Raw genomic sequence first — 19,066 nt, forward strand, 5'->3', positions numbered from 1 at the left:
CTCTCTCTTTTCCTTGTTTTCTTCATCTTCTGACTCTTCCACCCCCCTCTCCTTCCGCTCTTTGCTCTCTTTTTTTTCTTTTGCCCCTATATAACTAGTTAATGGCAAAAGTACTAACATGGAATGTGGGGGGGATTCATTCTCCAGTTAAAAGGAAAACAGTGTTAAATTATTTAAGTAGGAAAGATTTTGATATAGCCTGTTTACAGGAAACGCATCTGTCAGACATGGAGCATAGTAAAATTAGGGCAAAATGGCTGGGAGAGTCATTTTTGTCATCTTATGTCAAATCATCTAGATGGGTAATTGTTTAGTTCCATACAAGATTAGATTATAAAATCCTCAGGGTAGTGAAAGATAAGGAAGGAAGATACTTAATTATTAGGCTCATTATTCAAAATGAGGAATATTTACTGGTTAACATCTATGGCCCAAATAATCCAGATGAAAGGTTCTGGAATTCGCTAGTGAGAACTATGTTTACATTTTCTAAGGCTAAGATAATATTATTAGGAGACTTCAATGTAACTCCCAATTCTTATATGGACAGAAGGAAAATGGGTTCTGATAATATTAGAGGTAAATATAGAACATCTCAGCTTAAGTTTGAAAAAAAAGATTTTTAATCTACTTTATGAATCATTAAACTTGGTGGATGTATGGAGACTTTTAAACCCTAGTAATATGGAGTATACGTGTTGTTCAAAAACACATAATACCCTTTCGAGACTGGATTTGTTTTTTATTTCTGAATTCTTGATCTCCAGAGTTGAGAAGTGTAACATACATGATTTTGTTCTGTCAGACCACGCCCCGGTGACCTTATTACTTAAAGCAAAGAAGAATTTTACCTTTAACTCTTTTTTTTCCCCTACATACCTAAGAGATTCGGTTAAATTTAAAAACTTCCTCATTACCTCATGGGAAGAATTTAAAGTATTTAACAGCCATTGCAGAGATAATATCCAATTATTTTGGGAGCCTGCTAAGGTGTATTTAAAAGCAGAAATCAATACCTATGTAGCAAGATTAAAAAAGGAGAACGTGGGGGGCGGAGCCAACCGCCAAGCTAACAAGAAGCGCCATTACAGAGCTCCTAAAGAAGACTCATCAAAATCGTCTCTTATGGCGTTCTAAATCCCTGAACAACAGGTATTTTGACTATGACATAACCCTAGGACATGGGCTTTACGCTTAGACACCAGATAACTCAGCTGTCTCGGTAAAATCCCAGCCAACTACAGCCGCACCGGGGTATTGGATATCGGGACTCTCAGTTACCCGCTAATTTGCTCAAGCATATCCCCCGGTCCCACGTCTAGCTGAATCATATTTCTGCTAAGCTGCTCTCAAAATGGAGAAGCTCACAGCATCCCTCATAACCTTATTGGAGGGTATCAGTAGAAAAGCCGACAGAAACTTTCTCAGCCTAAAAAATACGCTTATTGAATTGCGCAACAAAGATGGCGTTATTCCCCTATCAGCCGGTGACTCCACCGGGGAAAATCAGTCGGAAGGCCTCCCACCAGCTTGGCAACTACAACGACATGCTCGAGAGGAACAACATATTCGTGGTTCTGCTAGCATACCGCAGGTACATACAACTAGAGATCTGACACTGTTATATCTTGAGGCGCCATCACGATCTACGGCTGTAGACAAGGATTTTATAAGGCCAACCCGGCCCGCTACCGAACTACAACTTCAGCTCTCTCCCACCCATTGTCTATTCTCTCAAACAGCTCTGACATTAGAAGGGATCAATAGTATGAGAGATGTGGAAGATTACACCAGCGTTCAATGGTGACTACCCACAATCTATATAGGACCACTTCAGATGAGAGGAGAGAAAACAGGCCTGTAGATCTAACTTCTTACAGCAAAGGCAGGGAGCTACACCTCACCTTACCGCAACTATATTTCTGGAAGATAGACGGCACTGCTCAAATTGCTGTACCGCTTGCCTCTACGCTACTTTACCCTGTTAAGCGGCTAAGTGGGTGGGATCGAGATAGTGCCCTATCTGCTTCTGTGGACATGGGCCGGAGACACTGGATTCCGACACTACATCTGCTGAACCCTCTGCAGGATGGGCGTTACCGGTGTTGGCTAGAGATATGTCAGACTTGTGCAGCTAGCCCGGTGTGATGAATCCCTTGCTAAAATTGAAGATATCTGGACTCTTTTTGGCTCATCACAATGGGGAAACTAAGTTTATGACATTTGCCTGAATTGCAAGCCAGCCTGGTCTCTACTTGACAAATAACTCATTTATTCGCTGACCGGATGCCAAGTGGGTCATTACTGATCCTTGAAATAACCACTAGAGTGGGATTCAACCCTCTCGCCTTCACTATGCCTAAACTTTTTAGCGGCTGATTGATTTAATAGACTGCTCTCAGAGGTCTCCCCATATGAAACGTTCTCTATTACTGTTTTAAAAGACACACCACATCCTAGTTTGATCTTAGCTACCACTATCTAATGCCTATTTTACTCAGATGATTCTACTAAGCTATTTATGTTACTTATTGTATAGAAAACCCTTATAGTAGTCTCACTTTGTCTTATTTGAGCTCTTATACCTTTAAGGATTGCTCTTCTTTTTAAATGCTTAGCTTCTCCATGTGTGTTCATTGTATCGCAGCTTATGTATAGAGCTACAATAGGTACACTGCAGTAGATCACATATATAGGTACAGCTTGTATATAGTCAGCAGTCTAGTGCAGTGCCTGGGGTGAATGGGTACAGCTTTACACTACATACACTATCACTGTAGGATCTTATATAATATATCTAGTTAGATCACCGCATAGCAGCTTATTTATAAGTGTGTAGCAGGTATACTACAGTAGATCTCATATATAGGTACAGCCTGTATATAGTCTTGAGTAAGAGAGTTGGAGATGTGGAGTTAACATGCTATTTAAGAAAAGGAAAAAATGTTATTGCCTAAAATCACAATCCCTAAGTGCTGGAGGTAACTGGGACACTATCTGTTTACAACCACCTGTACTCTCTTGCTAGTGAAGATGCAGGATATGTCTTACCATGATTGTATCTGCAATCCAGTTTAGTGTCTTATTTTGATTCTTAGCAAAATGAGAGGCCTTAGATGTCTTATAAATGTTCTGTATTATATGCTACTCACTACATGCTCAACATCAAGCATGTACTGATAAAATTTAAGGTTCTAGTCAGATGCATGACAAACTAATTGTGCCTTAAGACTGTCTTTATGCTAGTATGGTTTATGCAGATTTTCACATACAAAATATGAGTGCTTATTCTAGGCCCCTAGCTATTCTATTTGCCACTAGGAGACTTATACTTAGGGATCCAAGCTACGGTTGTTCTGCATCACTATACATATTACCTTGCATAGCTCCACAAGGAGCAAAGATTTAGAATTAGTTTAGTGAGCAACTCAGTAAGACATGTCTCTTGTTATATATGTCATAACCGGTTACTCTGTATAATGTAATAATATGTACGGTCAGCATATATTTCTTAATGTACTTTGTCCAAGCTTTCTATAGCCTCCAGTTGAGGGACATACATATAAGCCAACTAGATTATGCTTAACAAGATTTATATATTTATTGTATTACTGAAGTTTATATGTTTTATGTTGTTAGGTAACAGTATACATGACAATATTCTCCTATAAGTTTTACTGTATGCAATGGGTTCCAGCTCCAGCTTTAGGTATTGCACAGTTATCACATTGCATGAGTTAGCTTAGCAGTTAATTTTTACCAAATGGCAATCTTTGTAAAAGGAATATGCAATTAACAATATTTCAAATTTATATAGTTGTCTTATAACTGTGACGCTGATTATTGTTATCTATGTTTGCCCTATGTCGGTTTTCTAAGTTCTAGATATTTTAAGTGATGTTTTCATCTCCCCATATATTAGGGAGCAATTTCTACTCAATCCACTTATGTTCCCTGTTGGATAATAGCATACCCCCTATGTAGAATCTATTGGTAGCACAATGTGTCTGTCTATGCTGAGCTCCTCTCTTCCCTTTCCCGCAGGTACATGTTGCCTGTGGGTCATATCCCTACTCCTTCTTCCCACATCGCTTATAGCTAGCATTTCTCCAGGAGAGGAGCTCACCCAGAAGTCTTTTCTGCACCCCATACTTCCTAATATCCCCCCTAATGCATAATCATATTCTGGTTATAACTAACATAATCCCCTAATCTTCTGTCCCATAGCTCACAAATATTATGGTGATGTCAATGCTAAGCCATTTTAAGTCCTGATCCACATTTTCTAACTTCCCCGCTCTTATAGAACTTCACGATGGTCAAAACCAACCTATTTTTTTAACCTCCTTGCCCATAGTTCACAAGTCTTGCCATGATGACAATGTTAAGCCAGCCTAAGCCCTGATAATGTCCCTCTGTTAACTAACTTTCTTCTACCCTATAGGTACAATCATATTAACAGAGGGGAAGCTTAATGACAGAGTATACCCTAATCTGCTCTATGATTTACTAGATATAATCTTCCCTAGACAGAGCGGGGACCCTTCCACTTGAACATTCCTAAACTCCTAGCACATACTCTAAACTTCTCATACTTATATAAGGCTCCGCCCCCCCCCTTCACTGTTTACCTCTTATGTATAGCGGTGCTTACCCGCTGAATATCTCCCCCCCCCCTATATATCTCAGCCCAAGAGTGGCTGATCCATATGATAGATCTCCACAGCCTGATATCTCAGACTCTGATACTTTATTGATCATTTTCTATAGTTCTGTGGAGATCATTTATTAATAATATAACATAAAAGGAAGTTATATCTCACCTCGCCTAAACTTATTGTCTATCTTCAGATAACGATTTGATATGTAATTATACTGTTACATGTGTATCTTGTTTTTCTTATTCCAATAATGTCAAATTATAGACAATGTATTATTTACTCTGATGTAATCTTGGCCTAATGGTGAAGCTTGTTTGTTAATCTATACTTTAACTTCAATAAAAAATTATATTCAAAAAAAAAAAGGAGAACGTGAGGAAGGATAAGGATTTGTCTGATAGGATAAGGGAGGCATATATCTTATATTTAAAAAATCCAAGCAAGGCGAATACAAACAATTACTTCCGGATTAGGAAAGAAAGAGAGACCTTCCTTATGGGAGAGGCACAGGAACTTCTCTATAAAAATGCTGCCAGATTTTCAAAATTTGGCAACAAGGCCGGCAAATTGATGGCCTCAACATTTAAAAGACAAACTAGGAGGAAGCCAGTTGCAGCCTTGAAAGTAAAAGATACAATTTATACAGAGCTAGAGGAAATTGCACAGTTATTTCAGAACTTCTATACTGATTTATATACAGCACAATGTCCAGATCCATATAAAATCGCAGAATTCTTGGATAGCACTGATATTCCTAAGATCTCAGAGATAGATTGTGAAGCCTTAAACCAACCAATAACTGAAAATGAGATCCAAAAAACAATTAGTAGGATGGCCAGGGGGAAAACCCCAGGACCGGATAATTTGCCTCTTGAGTTTTATCAGATGCTGCAGGTTGAAATTGGTCCAGTTCTGACGGATCTTTATAATGCTTACTTTAGTTCAAGCCTTAAAACATCAGAGAATTGTAAAAGAGCGAATATCACTCTAATTCCTAAGAATAATAAGGACCCTTCAGATATTGCCTCATATAGACCCATTTCCCTGCTTGGTCTTGATTATAAAATCTTAATGAAGATCCTGGCGGATAGATTGAAGCCAATACTTCCTGGGTTAATCCACCGGGACCAGGCGGGATTCATCATGGGTAGGGCTTCAGAGTTTAACATAAGGAAAATTCTGCACGTAATTTGTCATTATGGGGGGGGGCTGCTCTGCTCTGCCTGAGGCCTTCCTGCTATCTTTGGATGCAGAGAAGGCCTTCGACAGAGTGGAGTGGCCCTTCTTGTTACAAGTTCTGGGGAAATTTTGTTGGATTGTGGGGCAATTTAGGGATTTTGTTGTAAATATCTATTCAGATATTAAAGCTTCCATACTGATCAATAATAGTATCTCAGACACCTTTAGTTTGACAAGGGTGTCCTATGTCTCCATTACTGTTTGATTTGATAACTGAGCCCCTAGCTATTAGATTGAGAAAATTGCTGATTGGAATTAACATAGGAAAGGAGGTATTTAAAACTGCTCTATTCGCACATGATCTTTTGTTATTTGTTGCTAATCCAAGAAATCAGATTGATGAGATTGTGAACCTTCTTGAGCAATATAGTACAGTCTCGGGCTACAAGATCAACCTTGCAAAGTCTAAAATTCTATGGTTAAAACATAACCCAGAGGAGTCTCAGCCCTATCAATTTATAGAAACTAAAACTTAGACCTTTTTTGGGGCTGAAAATCTCTGCCAATATGGTGAATTGGTACAGAGATAATATCCAAATGGTTCTAAGAGCTACTGGAGATAAGATGAAAACCTGGGCGTCACTCCCAGTTTCTTTAACAGGCAAAGTGGCTCTGTTTAAGATGTTTATTGTTCCAAAAATCCTTTTGAGAATGTTTCTGTTCTTGATCAAGAAGATTGATCTCTGGTGCTTCAATCAAGCATTGAGGTATTACCTTTGGAGTGGGAGGAAAGCAAGAATTAAGCTTGCTAAGCTATACCAACCTTATTGTAAAGGAGGGTTAGCTTTATCAAATTTAGAATGGTATAATCGCGCTTCTATACTACGCTTCCCGGTGGATTGGTTAAATCAGTCCTTTATATACTCAGATGAGCTTTTAGAAAATCAGGTCTGCTCCCCATTCTCTTTGAATTTAGTTTTATTCGCTTCTAATAGAGAGTTAGGTGGGATTATCTCAGAGCATCCTTTATATAGAGATATAATACGGACCTGGAGAAATCTATCTAAACGTCTGGGATTATCGCAAAATATCTCGAAATGGCTACCGATAAAGGGAAATGGGTATTTTCCGTTGGTTAATATGTCTGATATTTATGAGACATGGTCACCATCCAAACCATTGATTGTGAGAGATTTTTTATTATTACAAACTTGATAAATTATATACATTTGATAATTTTCAAAAAAAAATTCCAGCAATACAAAGAAAACATATTTTTTATTTTTTACAAGTAAGAAGCTATATTGTCAGCTTAACTAAGATTTTTCCTCAACTATGGGTAAACCACCCCCTTATCGATGCTAAACTGCCCGGGAAAAGGCTATTGGCGGTTATTTATAGATTCCTTCTGTCCATAGAAGAAAAGGAGTCAGTACAGGATTTGGTTATGCACTGGACAAAAATATTAGGTTTAAAGGATTTAGATAAAGTATTAACGAACAGTCTTAAAACAACTCAAAGACTCTTTAGAGAAACACAATTCAGAATAGTACAGAGGGATTATCTAACTCCTCGTAGAGTAGCCAAATGGAACAAAAAAGTGACTAATGTTTGCCCTAAATGTTCCTTTCAAGATCCCAATCTGGGCCACCTGTTGTGGGATTGTCCCAAGCTTAAACAGCTATGGGCAAAGATAGAATACTATCTTTCCACGATAATTAAAGGGAAGGTACAATTGGAAAGGGACTCTATTCTTTTTCTGGTAACTCATAATTCTTGGATAAAAAAAACGAATTTCATACTTACGGTAATAGTAATTGTTAGGACACAGTTTAAAAAACTGGATTACCTCCAAAATACCGTCTATTACAGAAGTTAAAAAACTCTTGTTGGACTCAGCAATTAAGGCAGCTTTTGAGTCTAAGTTAAATGGGTCAAGAGGAAATGGTTTTCTTAAGACCTGGAGGGATTTCGTCTGTCAAAAGGAGGATTTTGTACTCTATATATAGCATTAAAGTTGACTTGAGGGGGAGAGGATAGGAGAGAGGTTGAGTATAGATAAATTGGTAGATCAAATTAGGTAGATCTATCTGGAGGGGTGGGAGAGAGGGGAGTGGAAGAGGAGAGAGAGTCCTCCCCCCTTTTTTTTCAGTTTATTTGAATAAAAGAGGGATAGGGGAAAGAGGGGGCCAAAGGATATGAGAAGGATAAATCTTGTATTTTTATTTTGGAAGTTTTTCTTTTTTGGAGACATGTTGCCTTATATGTATTGATGATATTGTTTTGCTTGTAAGTTTATGTTGTATGTTAATATAGAAATAAAAATATTGGAAAAAAATAGAAAAAATAAATAAAATGCTGTAATTCAAATAGCTGGTTTAGGCGATTTGCAGCATTTTGAAATCCTAGGTTACAGATATTGATTTTTGGCCTCTCTAGGGTGTGTGACACAAAGCACAATTTTTAAACAAAATCAAGGGGGTTTAATATATTTTTAAGAAATGTCCATATTTAGTATTGGTAGGTTCATGCCTGAGTTATTGGTGGCCTACCTATTCTTAAAGTGATGGTAAATTCTGCTAATGTACAAGTAATAATCTAAAAAATGTTTGATTTTAGCGCTATTCAAAATATATCCTTTAATCAGACATCCTATTCTCATTGTACCTCTGCCCGCCACTCACTTGACTGCTTTTTTTCCATGTAGCATCCAATCACATTGTGTGCCATTGTGCAATACTGTACAGCACAAGTTGTGATTGGATGCTGCACGAGAGAAAAAAGCAGTGTAATGAGGGGCAGACAGAGGTAACAAATGTACATCTGATTAAAAGATATCTTTCAAATGGCGCATAAAAAGTTAGAAGTAATGAATGAAGGTTGCACTAAAATCTAACGTTTTTTACATTATTACTTGTACATTAGCAGAATTTAGCATCATTTTAAGCACAGATAACATAAAATGCTATAAATAAATAAATAAAATGATCAGTTAGTGATCCCTGACAACTTGTGTTATGAAATACTGTAAATGGAAACTGATAACATGATATGATAGGTGTCTGCATGACAGAACACTTGATTCGATTACCTTCTTCCAGTTCATCCATGCTGCAGATCTTGTTCATTCCGTCTATAGTGTAGATGTAGCGTACACCTTGAGGCAGATTGATGTTATCAGACAGCGACCTGGTCAAATCTGCCAACAGGGCATCAAAACTTCTGAAACGGTCTGAGGACACTGCATACACTATCCCCTTGAAGTAGCGATCACCATTACGGTAGAACCTAACCTTTTTGGCCTTTTTTTCATTGCTAAGTGCTTGCAAAGTGCGGGTACGGTAGAAGCTGCAGTGGGCACTGTGAGTGGGACTGGGCAAGCCGTTCATACGAGAAACTCGAGCATTTCTGCTCTTATCCCTCTCATCAAAGTGGCCAAAATCGAGCTCCATTTCGTGTTACCTCTGTGGATCTGGAAAAAAAAAAAAGGATTCAAGCAAGGACAAAAATGTTTCTTCACAATCTCACCCAGAGAAACCAACAAAGAGAGCATTTTCCTTGTAACATTAATTATTCCTTTACTTGTTACCAGCACAATCTCATGCTACTCAAAATGTGTAAATAATTAATACTTAAAAGTGACTGAAGTGAAGCATGTTTAAGTGTGCAGACGGCTAATTGAGGCAAACATTACCCATTAACGCACACACCAACACCTGAGCCCAAGTAAATCTATGATCTCTAGATCTGAAAGATTTATAACGATTATTGAGGTAGAGGAGATTTCACACACAAGTTTTTCCAAAGAAAAAAATGTAAGAAAGTTTTATCTTCGCTAGTAACTATTTAAAAATCGCTACCAAAAAGATCCTTGTTTTTTTATATGATGTTTTTTAGAACTGAATTTTTATTTCAATTAAACATTTTTTTAATTTAATTTTATTAAACAATACAAAGTACAGAATTCCAATAACATAACTCACACAATGAACAGTTCACATAGTTCAAACCCACTCCATCTTCTGGTAATAGTATAATATATTAATGGCAGGATTACGAGTGGAGCACAAACGTTTGTGTGCGAGCGATAAGGGGTTTTGTGCGGGTGTTTGCGCTCGTCGGGCTTATCGCTCATATTAAGAGTTGAAAGTAAAAGTGATCGCTTCAACGCGATCGCGATTTATGCTAGAATGATTACGGCGTCCTGAGAGCTCTGGTTAACTTTTTCACGAAGCTGCAAAGTTGTACAAAACATCAAAAATACATTTCAAAGTATTGAAATATAAATATATAATCATATATATATATCTATATCTATATCTATCTATATATATATATATATATATATATATATATATATATATATATATATATAGTACCCAAAAGACATCAGATATATAGAAATGGGTATTTATGACTAAATAGAACATATTCCTCTATGTAAGGAACATAAGAATGTGAAATATTCATATTTTCACATCGGGTTATCGCACATGAGAATATGCTTTCGGGTTCACATTCGAGTAGAGTGTTAGGGTTTTTTTCCACTTTTTTTCTCCATTGACTTCCATGGGGGAATATGTGAACGATAACGTGATATTCTAAGTTTGGCTTTTTGCACTCACTGGGTTAGCGCGAGAGCAAACACAGTTTACTTTCAACTCATAATACATAATAAGTGTAATGTGATGCACACAAAAAGTTTACTTCTAGCACAGTTAACGCACGAGCGGGAGCATTAATTAGCACTCCACTTGTAATCTGGCCCTTAATATGGTATATAACATCCTGCTGCATTAAAAAAAAAAACAGGTGAAAGGCCTTTCTTCAATGAAACAGTTTATACAAATGAAAGTACAAGATATTTTGTGCATCTAGAGCCTTTGGATGTCATGTATTACCTTAAAGGGACAGTATACACTCATTTTCATATAACTGCATGTAATAGACACTACTATAAAGAATAAGATGCACAGATACTGATATAAAAATCCAGTATAAAATGGTTTAAAAACGTACTTAGAAGCTTTCAGTTTAGCTCTGTTTTAAAGGAAGTTGGAAAGCCCACTGCAAGTGGGAAATAAGACACTCCCCCCGTCCCCCTTCTTTTGCATATGAAAAGACCCTTTACACAACCAGGAGCAAGCTGGAGAAGGTAGCTGACGGTATTCAAATAAAACTTTGGGGCTTGGTTAAGAGTCTGAAAATCAGAGCAATGTTCTTTAAAAATAAGCAAAATTATACATTTTTTTTAAAAAACAGACTTTATGGGCTTTATAAATAGATAATCTACAACACATTTATGCAAAGAAAAAATGAGTGTATAATGGCCCTTTAAGAATTATTTTTGAGCAATGAAAATATAATAATATATTATATTGAGGGGATATAATAGTTAAAACTAAAATGTGCAGGAGTGCATTTTAACTTTAAATAGAAAACTTTTTGCAACATACTTGTATAAGCAAAAATGCTGTTAGTAAAAGCTATATTTTATTAGTATATGCATGTATACTGTGCATGCACCATGCACCAGCATTGAAACACCGAAAGTCGACCGTGTGCATGATACAAATTAGGTAATAGCTGACACAATACACACCACCACTTGCTCTCTGAGTTGGTACATTGTTCGAATGATGGTGCACAGTACATGCGCAACATATACGCGTATGGCACTAAAACAGCTTTCACTAAAACCATTCTTGCTAAAAAAAAAAAAATGTATATTGCTAAGTTACTTATATTCAGAACTGAAATGGACTCATGCACATTTAAGTTTTGACTACTACATCACTTTCTTGTATATTAAATGTTGTAATACATACTTTTTTTACTTGCTGAATTAGGTTAGTACCTGTTGGGCACTCATGGGAAGAGAATCAAAATGTCTTCTATTTTACATAACTCAAATGAGAAGCAAAATAAAATTGTTTCTTAATCAGTCGAATATAAATCTGATAGGAAACTTGTAGCTAAAAAGTTATATTTCGGATTTTAGCAATACAAATTTTACTATAATCCAGAATAATGAGCTCAAATTGTTTCTGTTACCATAAAGTGTGACACTATCCTTTCCTAATCATCAGTGTTGTAGATTGCATTACGGCCAGTGGTATAAATTTCTGTTAACCACATGGATGAAAAAGTGGTCTTCGTAATGCACTTCAGCCCCCTTTAGCACCCAAGGAGTTAAAAGTAACCTTAAACATAGCCATAATCCTACTCCTTAGTCATATGACTAAAACCCGCCTTAACCTTAATCTTACAATTTACCTTACTTGAGATGGGTGTGCTATGTAATAAGCAGATTACAAAGATCTCAATACACATGGGATCTCAGTGTCACACCTCCATCCCAAATATAATTGAACCACAATCTATTTGAATGCTTCTCGTAACTCCTTTACTGCATGTAGATAGATGATAGATAGATAGATAGATAGATATACAGTTTATACATATGAGAATTTTGAAGGAAATATTTGAATACATAAAGAGGCTTATCTTAATTAAAATGAAAATAATCACAATATGAACTGAATAAACATTTCTTTATTCTTTTTTTTTTTTCTTGCTTAGTTATTGAAGGGATTTTACCCTTTCACTCTCTTTCTATAGATAACTGTAAATGAGATATTTGTATTCTGAGGTTTCAGATGCCTTTGAATGCGGAAGAAGGTGGCATTCGGCTTTTTTCAGAGCCGGATTTCTTTTTTTTGTGAAAGTTTAACACACTAAGAGCTGTGCAAATCCAGAGCTTAGTGTGTTGCACTTTCACAAGAATAAATCAGGCTCAGAAAAGAGTTGAATACCGCAAGCGTCTGCCTTCTAAAGCATTCGGAGGTTTCCAAAACCTCTGGATGCATGCGTCTACTGTAAATCCAGTCTGATCAAAGGAACATGCTACCCAAATGCTGAATTACTTGAAAGTGATGCAGTATAGCTGTAAAAAGCTGTAGTAAGGTAAAAGGTAACTCTGCACTCAAAGTAAAGCTTTACTTTGATTGTGAAATTACCTTTTACCTTACTACAGTTTGTGTGCCGCTCTAACGAAAGCGGCTCTCTGGCACTGGCCATGTGGCCATACTTCCTCTAAGTGCAGACGCTGAAGCACACTACAAGGAAGAAGCAAGAGCCTGATGTTCTATGAATGTGTGTGTGTAACTGTAAAACGCTGGCTAAAAAATATGACATGGACATCTCTATGTAAAAAAGAAAGACATTTTACCTCAAAATGCATTCAGCTTACTGTGATTCATTCACTGAAAACTCACGAGATTTTATAGTAAACTTCCTTAAACTGAGAAGGGAAGATAAGGTGGCTGTGTATGCACATTCCAGTGGCAGGCTCCCTTGCCATTCCATTCTTTGCATCCTTATTGGCTGCTTAAAGGGCCAAAATAATTGAAAAATTAAATGCTCTAATTTACTAAAGCATGTAATTTCAAGACTATCGACCCCACAGTACTTTATTTAACCCCAGCAAAGGGGTTAAAAACACAGTAGACCCCGTAAACCACTGCTGGTCCTAAGCAGAAACTGCCACTGATCCAGTAAGCAGCACTAGTTAGACATCTGATCACCAATTGGTACTTCTACTGTGTTTTTAACCCCTTTGCAAGGTTTAAGCACAAAGTAGTACAAGGTCAATACTCTTAAATATTCATGCTCTTTAAAGTCACTTTACAATAGGGTGTGGCTATTGATTAATTTTTGTGGTAAAATATCTTTATTTATTACATAGAAATGTTCAAGTGATATTTACTAGTCAGCTTTTTCCAGATATGCTGCATTTAATTTCAAATGATTCAACATTCGAGTGTCATGTCCCTTTAAGCAGCCAGTCAGTTTGCTTGCCCCAGGACTTGCAAGGGAACAGTCACTTTATTTATCTCTTCAGTGTAAGGAAGTTTACTGTCAAATCCTGCAAGATCAAGGTAAAATCACAGCAAAACAAAGGGTGAACTGATGAAGCTGATTGGCTGGTTTTTTTCACCATCCACATGACAGAAGTTATTATTTATTTATTTATAAAATATTTTACCAGGAAGGATACATTGAGATTTCTCTCATTTTCAAGTATGTCCTGGGTCCACAAAACATTGCATTAATACAATAGGGTACAATAAAATAATAATACATAATATATGCAAAAATTTAACATAGAACAGGTAGGAAATATATAATCAACCATGACAGGTGCATTCTGTTTTGAGATATGTAGAGAGGGATCTCTTAAAGGATTTTAGATTTGGGGAAGGTTTTAAAGTGTGCGGGAGGTTGTTCCATAATTGTGGTGCTCTGTAGGAAAAGGAGGATCAAGCTGCTTTCTTTTTGTATTGAGGCAAACTAAATAATGTGCTGGTACTGGATCGGAGGTTATAGGAGGTGGGAACAGCTGGAGAGAGCATTCTGCTCAGGTAGGGTGGGAGCTTCCCAGAAAGGCTCTTAAACACAAGGCTGGAAAGATGGAGGGTGCATCTGGATTCCAGCGACAGCCAGTTTAGTTCTTTTAGCATGTCACAATGATGGGTCCTGTAGTTACATTGTAGCACAAAGCAGCAGAACGAGTTATACAGTGTATTAAGTTTATTAAGGTGAGTTTGCGGTGCAGGTGCATAAACTACATCCCCATAATCCATGATTGGCATCAGCAGTTGAAGGATAACTGTTCAAAGGGCACTAACTCTGTTGAGCTGAAGAAATTGTAAGGTAAAATATCGTCTCTTTTTATACAGAGATGTTCATGACATATTTCTAGTCAGTAAGTTAGCCTCTGTGAAAAGCACAATTGGGCTAGAAGAAGCTACTCCCATGTGGTAACTGGGCTATAAAACAAGCCACTGAGCTGTTTTTCGTTCCTGGCAGACTGCTTCTCTTTCTGTTTATATTTGTATTATGACTCTGGGGAAAGTTTTCCTAAGGGGTATGGGGGCAAACAGACGTGGACTCCTTGCCCAATGTGCCTGAAGGTATATGGATGCACCTCACTGATGAAGCCCAAAGCAGGCCAAAAAGATCATCTGGGGTTGCCATTTCCCTTGTTCAGAGGAGAATTGGATGGTATTTTGGGCTGGACTGACCTTGTTAGGTGGGATCAGACTGGTATACCTGTACTTCAGTAAAGTTTTCTCCTGTGAAAAGCCCAATTGTGCTAAAAGAAGCTACTCCCAAGGGGTGACTGGTCCTTAGAAGAAGCAACTGAGCTGTTCGTCCCTGGAAGATTGTTTCTCTTTCTGTGTATATATACAGTGTGTGTATATATATATATATATATATATATATATATATATATATATATATATATAAAAAAAAAATTCTTTATTTATAAAGCATCAACTAATTCTGCAGCGCTGTCCATGGGTACAAAAGTACAATGATGATACAACATTTTTAAGACACAGGATAAAATGTATCAAACAAATAAAATACAAGTGGAATTTAGGGCTCTATTCCTGTGTGAGTGTGTGTGTGTTTTAATCTCTGAATCCCCAGGGACTTTTACTAAAACAATCATGTTTATTTTGTCTCTTTAAATTAATGTTTCAGCTCAATTTTCTAGCCTTTGTCAAGACCGGAAATTGCAAAAATCCTACATAATTATTTGCACATTTTGAGCAATTTTAGTATTGAGAAAAGGCTCAGAAAAAAAGTAGTCAAAATGCTGATTATGTTTTAAAAAGATAAACTAAAATTAATTATTTTAGTACTGTTCTGTGAGTGTCTGTAGATGGCATGTTACAAGTTCTGTGAGTGTCTGCAAATGACGTTACAAGTTCTGTGAGTGTCTGCAGATGACATGTTACAAGTTCTGTGAGTGTCTGCAGATGACATGTTACAAGTTCCGTGAGTGTCTGCAGATGACATTACAAGTTCTGTGAGTGTCTGCAGATGACGTTACAAGTTCTGTGAGTGTCTGCAGATGACATGTTACAAGTTCTGTGAGTGTCTGCAGATGACATGTTACAAGTTCTGTGAGTGTCTGCAGATGACATTACAAGTTCTGTGAGTGTCTGCAGATGACGTTACAAGTTCTGTGAGTGTCTGCAGATGACATGTTACAAGTTCTGTGAGTATCTGCAGATGACACGTTACAAGTTCTGTGAGTGTCTGCAGATGACGTTACAAGTTCTGTGAGTGTCTGGCTGTCTGCAGATGACGTTACAAGTTCTGTGAGTGTCTGCAGATGACGTTACAAGTTATGTGAGTGTCTGCAAATGACGTTACAAGTTCTGTGAGTGTCTGCAGATGGCATGTTACAAGTTCTGTGAGTGTCTGCAAATGAAATGTTACAAGTTCTGTGAGTGTCTGCAAATGACATGTTACAAGTTCTGTGAGTGTCTGCAAATGACATGGCTTTTAAAAAAATTATTATTTTTGCATAGTATCCCCAGGCAACAGAGAATGCTGAGTTATATTTATCTTCCTGACTGAAAAAAAACCTCATTGTTCTTGCAAACTCCAACTCCCTATTTATACATTTTATCACCAGACGTATTTTTTTTTTTTGTTTGTTTAATTTCTGAAATGATACAATAGGTATGAAAACAAAATCATAGTCCTTAAAACTGTATCTACACCAAATCATACATAAAATATGGTATATAATGCACCAGTTAATCATAATTAAACTGAAAATATTGTAGGAAGAAAGACACTTCTGACTATAATTTATAGATATTTTGTTTCTTAACAGAGGTTTTGAATCTAAACACCAATTAATGAGACATGAGTCCACATTAATTACAGCCTATGTTGCAGCTATGTTTAAAGATGACAGAGCAAGTGCCACAGCTGATGTGACCACTCCTTCTACAAAGAAAATGCCATTCTGGCAGCAAAGGAGTTAAAGTCTGTTGATAAAAATACTCATACCATCCACAACTGCCGGTGTCATTTTTTAATTTTTTTTTTTTTTATTACAACCCTCCCTTTTTCCTAGATATTCAGGCACTCCTAATACATGTGGCATGATGTCATCTATATCACTCTGCCGCAGCCCCTGTATACACAAAGGAACAAGTTGCCATGGGTATAAAGATGCAACAAGAGAAGCGATTATCACATGGCATGTCCTACAAAATCATTTTATTAAAATCAAGGTGGCCTATGTGCCCGCTGAGGGAGAACATTTTAATTAAGAAAAAACAAAAAACTATCAAGAGATCAACTAAAAGGACCACATTTGTGATTCTTTTTTTTTTTTTTTTTTTAAATCTAGGAACATCCGACCACAGCACATGCCGATGCTGCTGGGAATATTACCAGGAAATATCTAAGAATAAGATTTCATTTAGAACAGTTTGGCAAAAAGTAATTACATCATGTTAAGAACATTTAAAAAATGCAGTGTTCACCAAAGTATATACATTTGTCATTACTGTATACATAATCCAAAATAAATGTAATTTGATGGTATAATAGTACAGTATAGAGAAGAATTCCTAAAAATGTAAAAAAAAAATAATGAAAGAACCTGTGTACATAATAAAATACAAGGACTAAAGAACTGAGGGTGTAATTCATTAGCATGTGATTTCTCTATCTACCAACCAATCTATTATATATCTATCTGTCTGTCTATCTATCTATCTATCTATAAATATATCTATTGCCACATTCACACACACACTAAATGAATGTGAGAATAAGTAGATGGCACACCAACTCATCTGCTTAATTTAGACAAGGCTCTGATCTGTACTAACAAAGGATTTTAGATCAATAAACTAGAGCACACCCCTAGCTTATACCTACAGCCCAGCCTCCTCCCCCATAACAAGCAAATTAGACTTATCAAGACAAATGCTGTCACATTGCCAACATACTTAGACAATGGTGGCATTACAAAAAGTCTCTATGGAAATATATTGGTTATTATTAGTAACAACAAAATTCAGTGGAAAGGGGAACAAGATCCATGTTTGCAAACATATTTCTAAATATTCAAATATTCCTTAGGAAAGATAATGGCTAGATAATTGCAGAGTTGTATCCTGGCAGGGTCACATCGAGGGTTAATTTCCTAGCAGCCTTCACCTCCGCCTGTATTGCACTGCTGAATGCACTATGGTGCAGTGTAGGGGTATTAACAATGGAAGCACACACCTCTCTATAGGATGCACCTTTCATTGTCTCAGATCAACCTACTTGACTACATTTAAAGCATTGTTCATATTATTTATTATACCTAAAATTAAAACATTTTCTCTAAATTCTTTAAAAAAGAAATCATTTAATTAAATTGTGTAACAATTCAAAATTTCTATTTTAAGAGTTTTAAGAGCATTTATACAATTAAGCATATAATGAATGATTTTGATTCAAATATTAACTACCAGTATTTTACTGAGTGGTACCTAGTAAACCAGCAGTTTCCTTAACAACGAATTTCCACTGGATTATCAAAGATCTCCCACATTGTATATCACTTCCCTTCCACACACACACACAATTTTAATTATTGCATCTCTTTTTGAGATAGCAATTTATTTCAGAGTCTATTCAAAATTAGTATTTTCTAATAAAAATATATGTAAAATAGTAATATCAGTTAATAAAATACATATTTTCAACATGATATGCTTTTTCAGCATTAAATATATGTCTTGATTTAAACCACATGAAAAAAAAAACAATATATCACCTAAAATTGAAAAAAAAGATGGCATTGGGCAACACAATTCTAAATATCTGTTACTTGTTTGTAGGATAATTAAACAATTTCTCTGGTACAATGAACTGCAAATGATTATACTGAACGCTTCTCTATCAGGGAAATGGTTTAATATCTGAGAGTAAAAATGTTACTGGAAAGCAGCTACTCACCGGCTTGCTGCTGGTACAATCTGAGGATGCTGATGGACTGACTGCTACACTCACTCTGCCTTTGTTATCCCTGCTCTGAGCCAAGGGAATCTTGCCAGGGTGGGTGAGCATTCTCCCAGGTCCTAGTGCCTTATACAAGCAAGCTCCTCCTGCATTAACAGTGATCAATTACTCATATACAGTGTAGAATCTAAATGGCAGACAGTGAAAATGTGCCCATCTAATTGACTGTTTTCTGCATTAAGTGAGGTTATGAATAAGTTACCTAACGTTCATAGTTTATTCACAATTATTTTATAAAACATCCGAATAATAGATTAAAAACAGTAAAAAACAAACAAAACCAACTAAGGACATATAATAATGTGTACATTTTATTTCATCATTACAGGGAT

The 19,066-nt window shown here is 36.5% G+C and overlaps 1 protein-coding gene across 1 annotated transcript in view; it reads right to left on the minus strand.

Annotated features, from left to right (window-relative positions):
* Window positions 1–18,713, minus strand: part of DCX (doublecortin) — a 164,682-nt gene extending 145,969 nt beyond the window's left edge. Inside the window, exons 1-2 of the mRNA XM_053691889.1 lie at window positions 18,672–18,713; window positions 8,932–9,312 (exon numbers count right to left, since the gene is read on the minus strand). Coding sequence (XP_053547864.1) covers window positions 8,932–9,292 — 361 coding nt within the window. The 5' untranslated portion in view covers window positions 9,293–9,312; window positions 18,672–18,713. The remainder of the gene's footprint in view (window positions 1–8,931; window positions 9,313–18,671) is intronic.
* Between the last annotated feature and the right edge of the window lie 353 nt (window positions 18,714–19,066).

The sequence above is a fragment of the Bombina bombina genome, chromosome 1 (assembly GCF_027579735.1).
Source record: "Bombina bombina isolate aBomBom1 chromosome 1, aBomBom1.pri, whole genome shotgun sequence".
Lineage (NCBI taxonomy): Eukaryota > Metazoa > Chordata > Amphibia > Anura > Bombinatoridae > Bombina > Bombina bombina.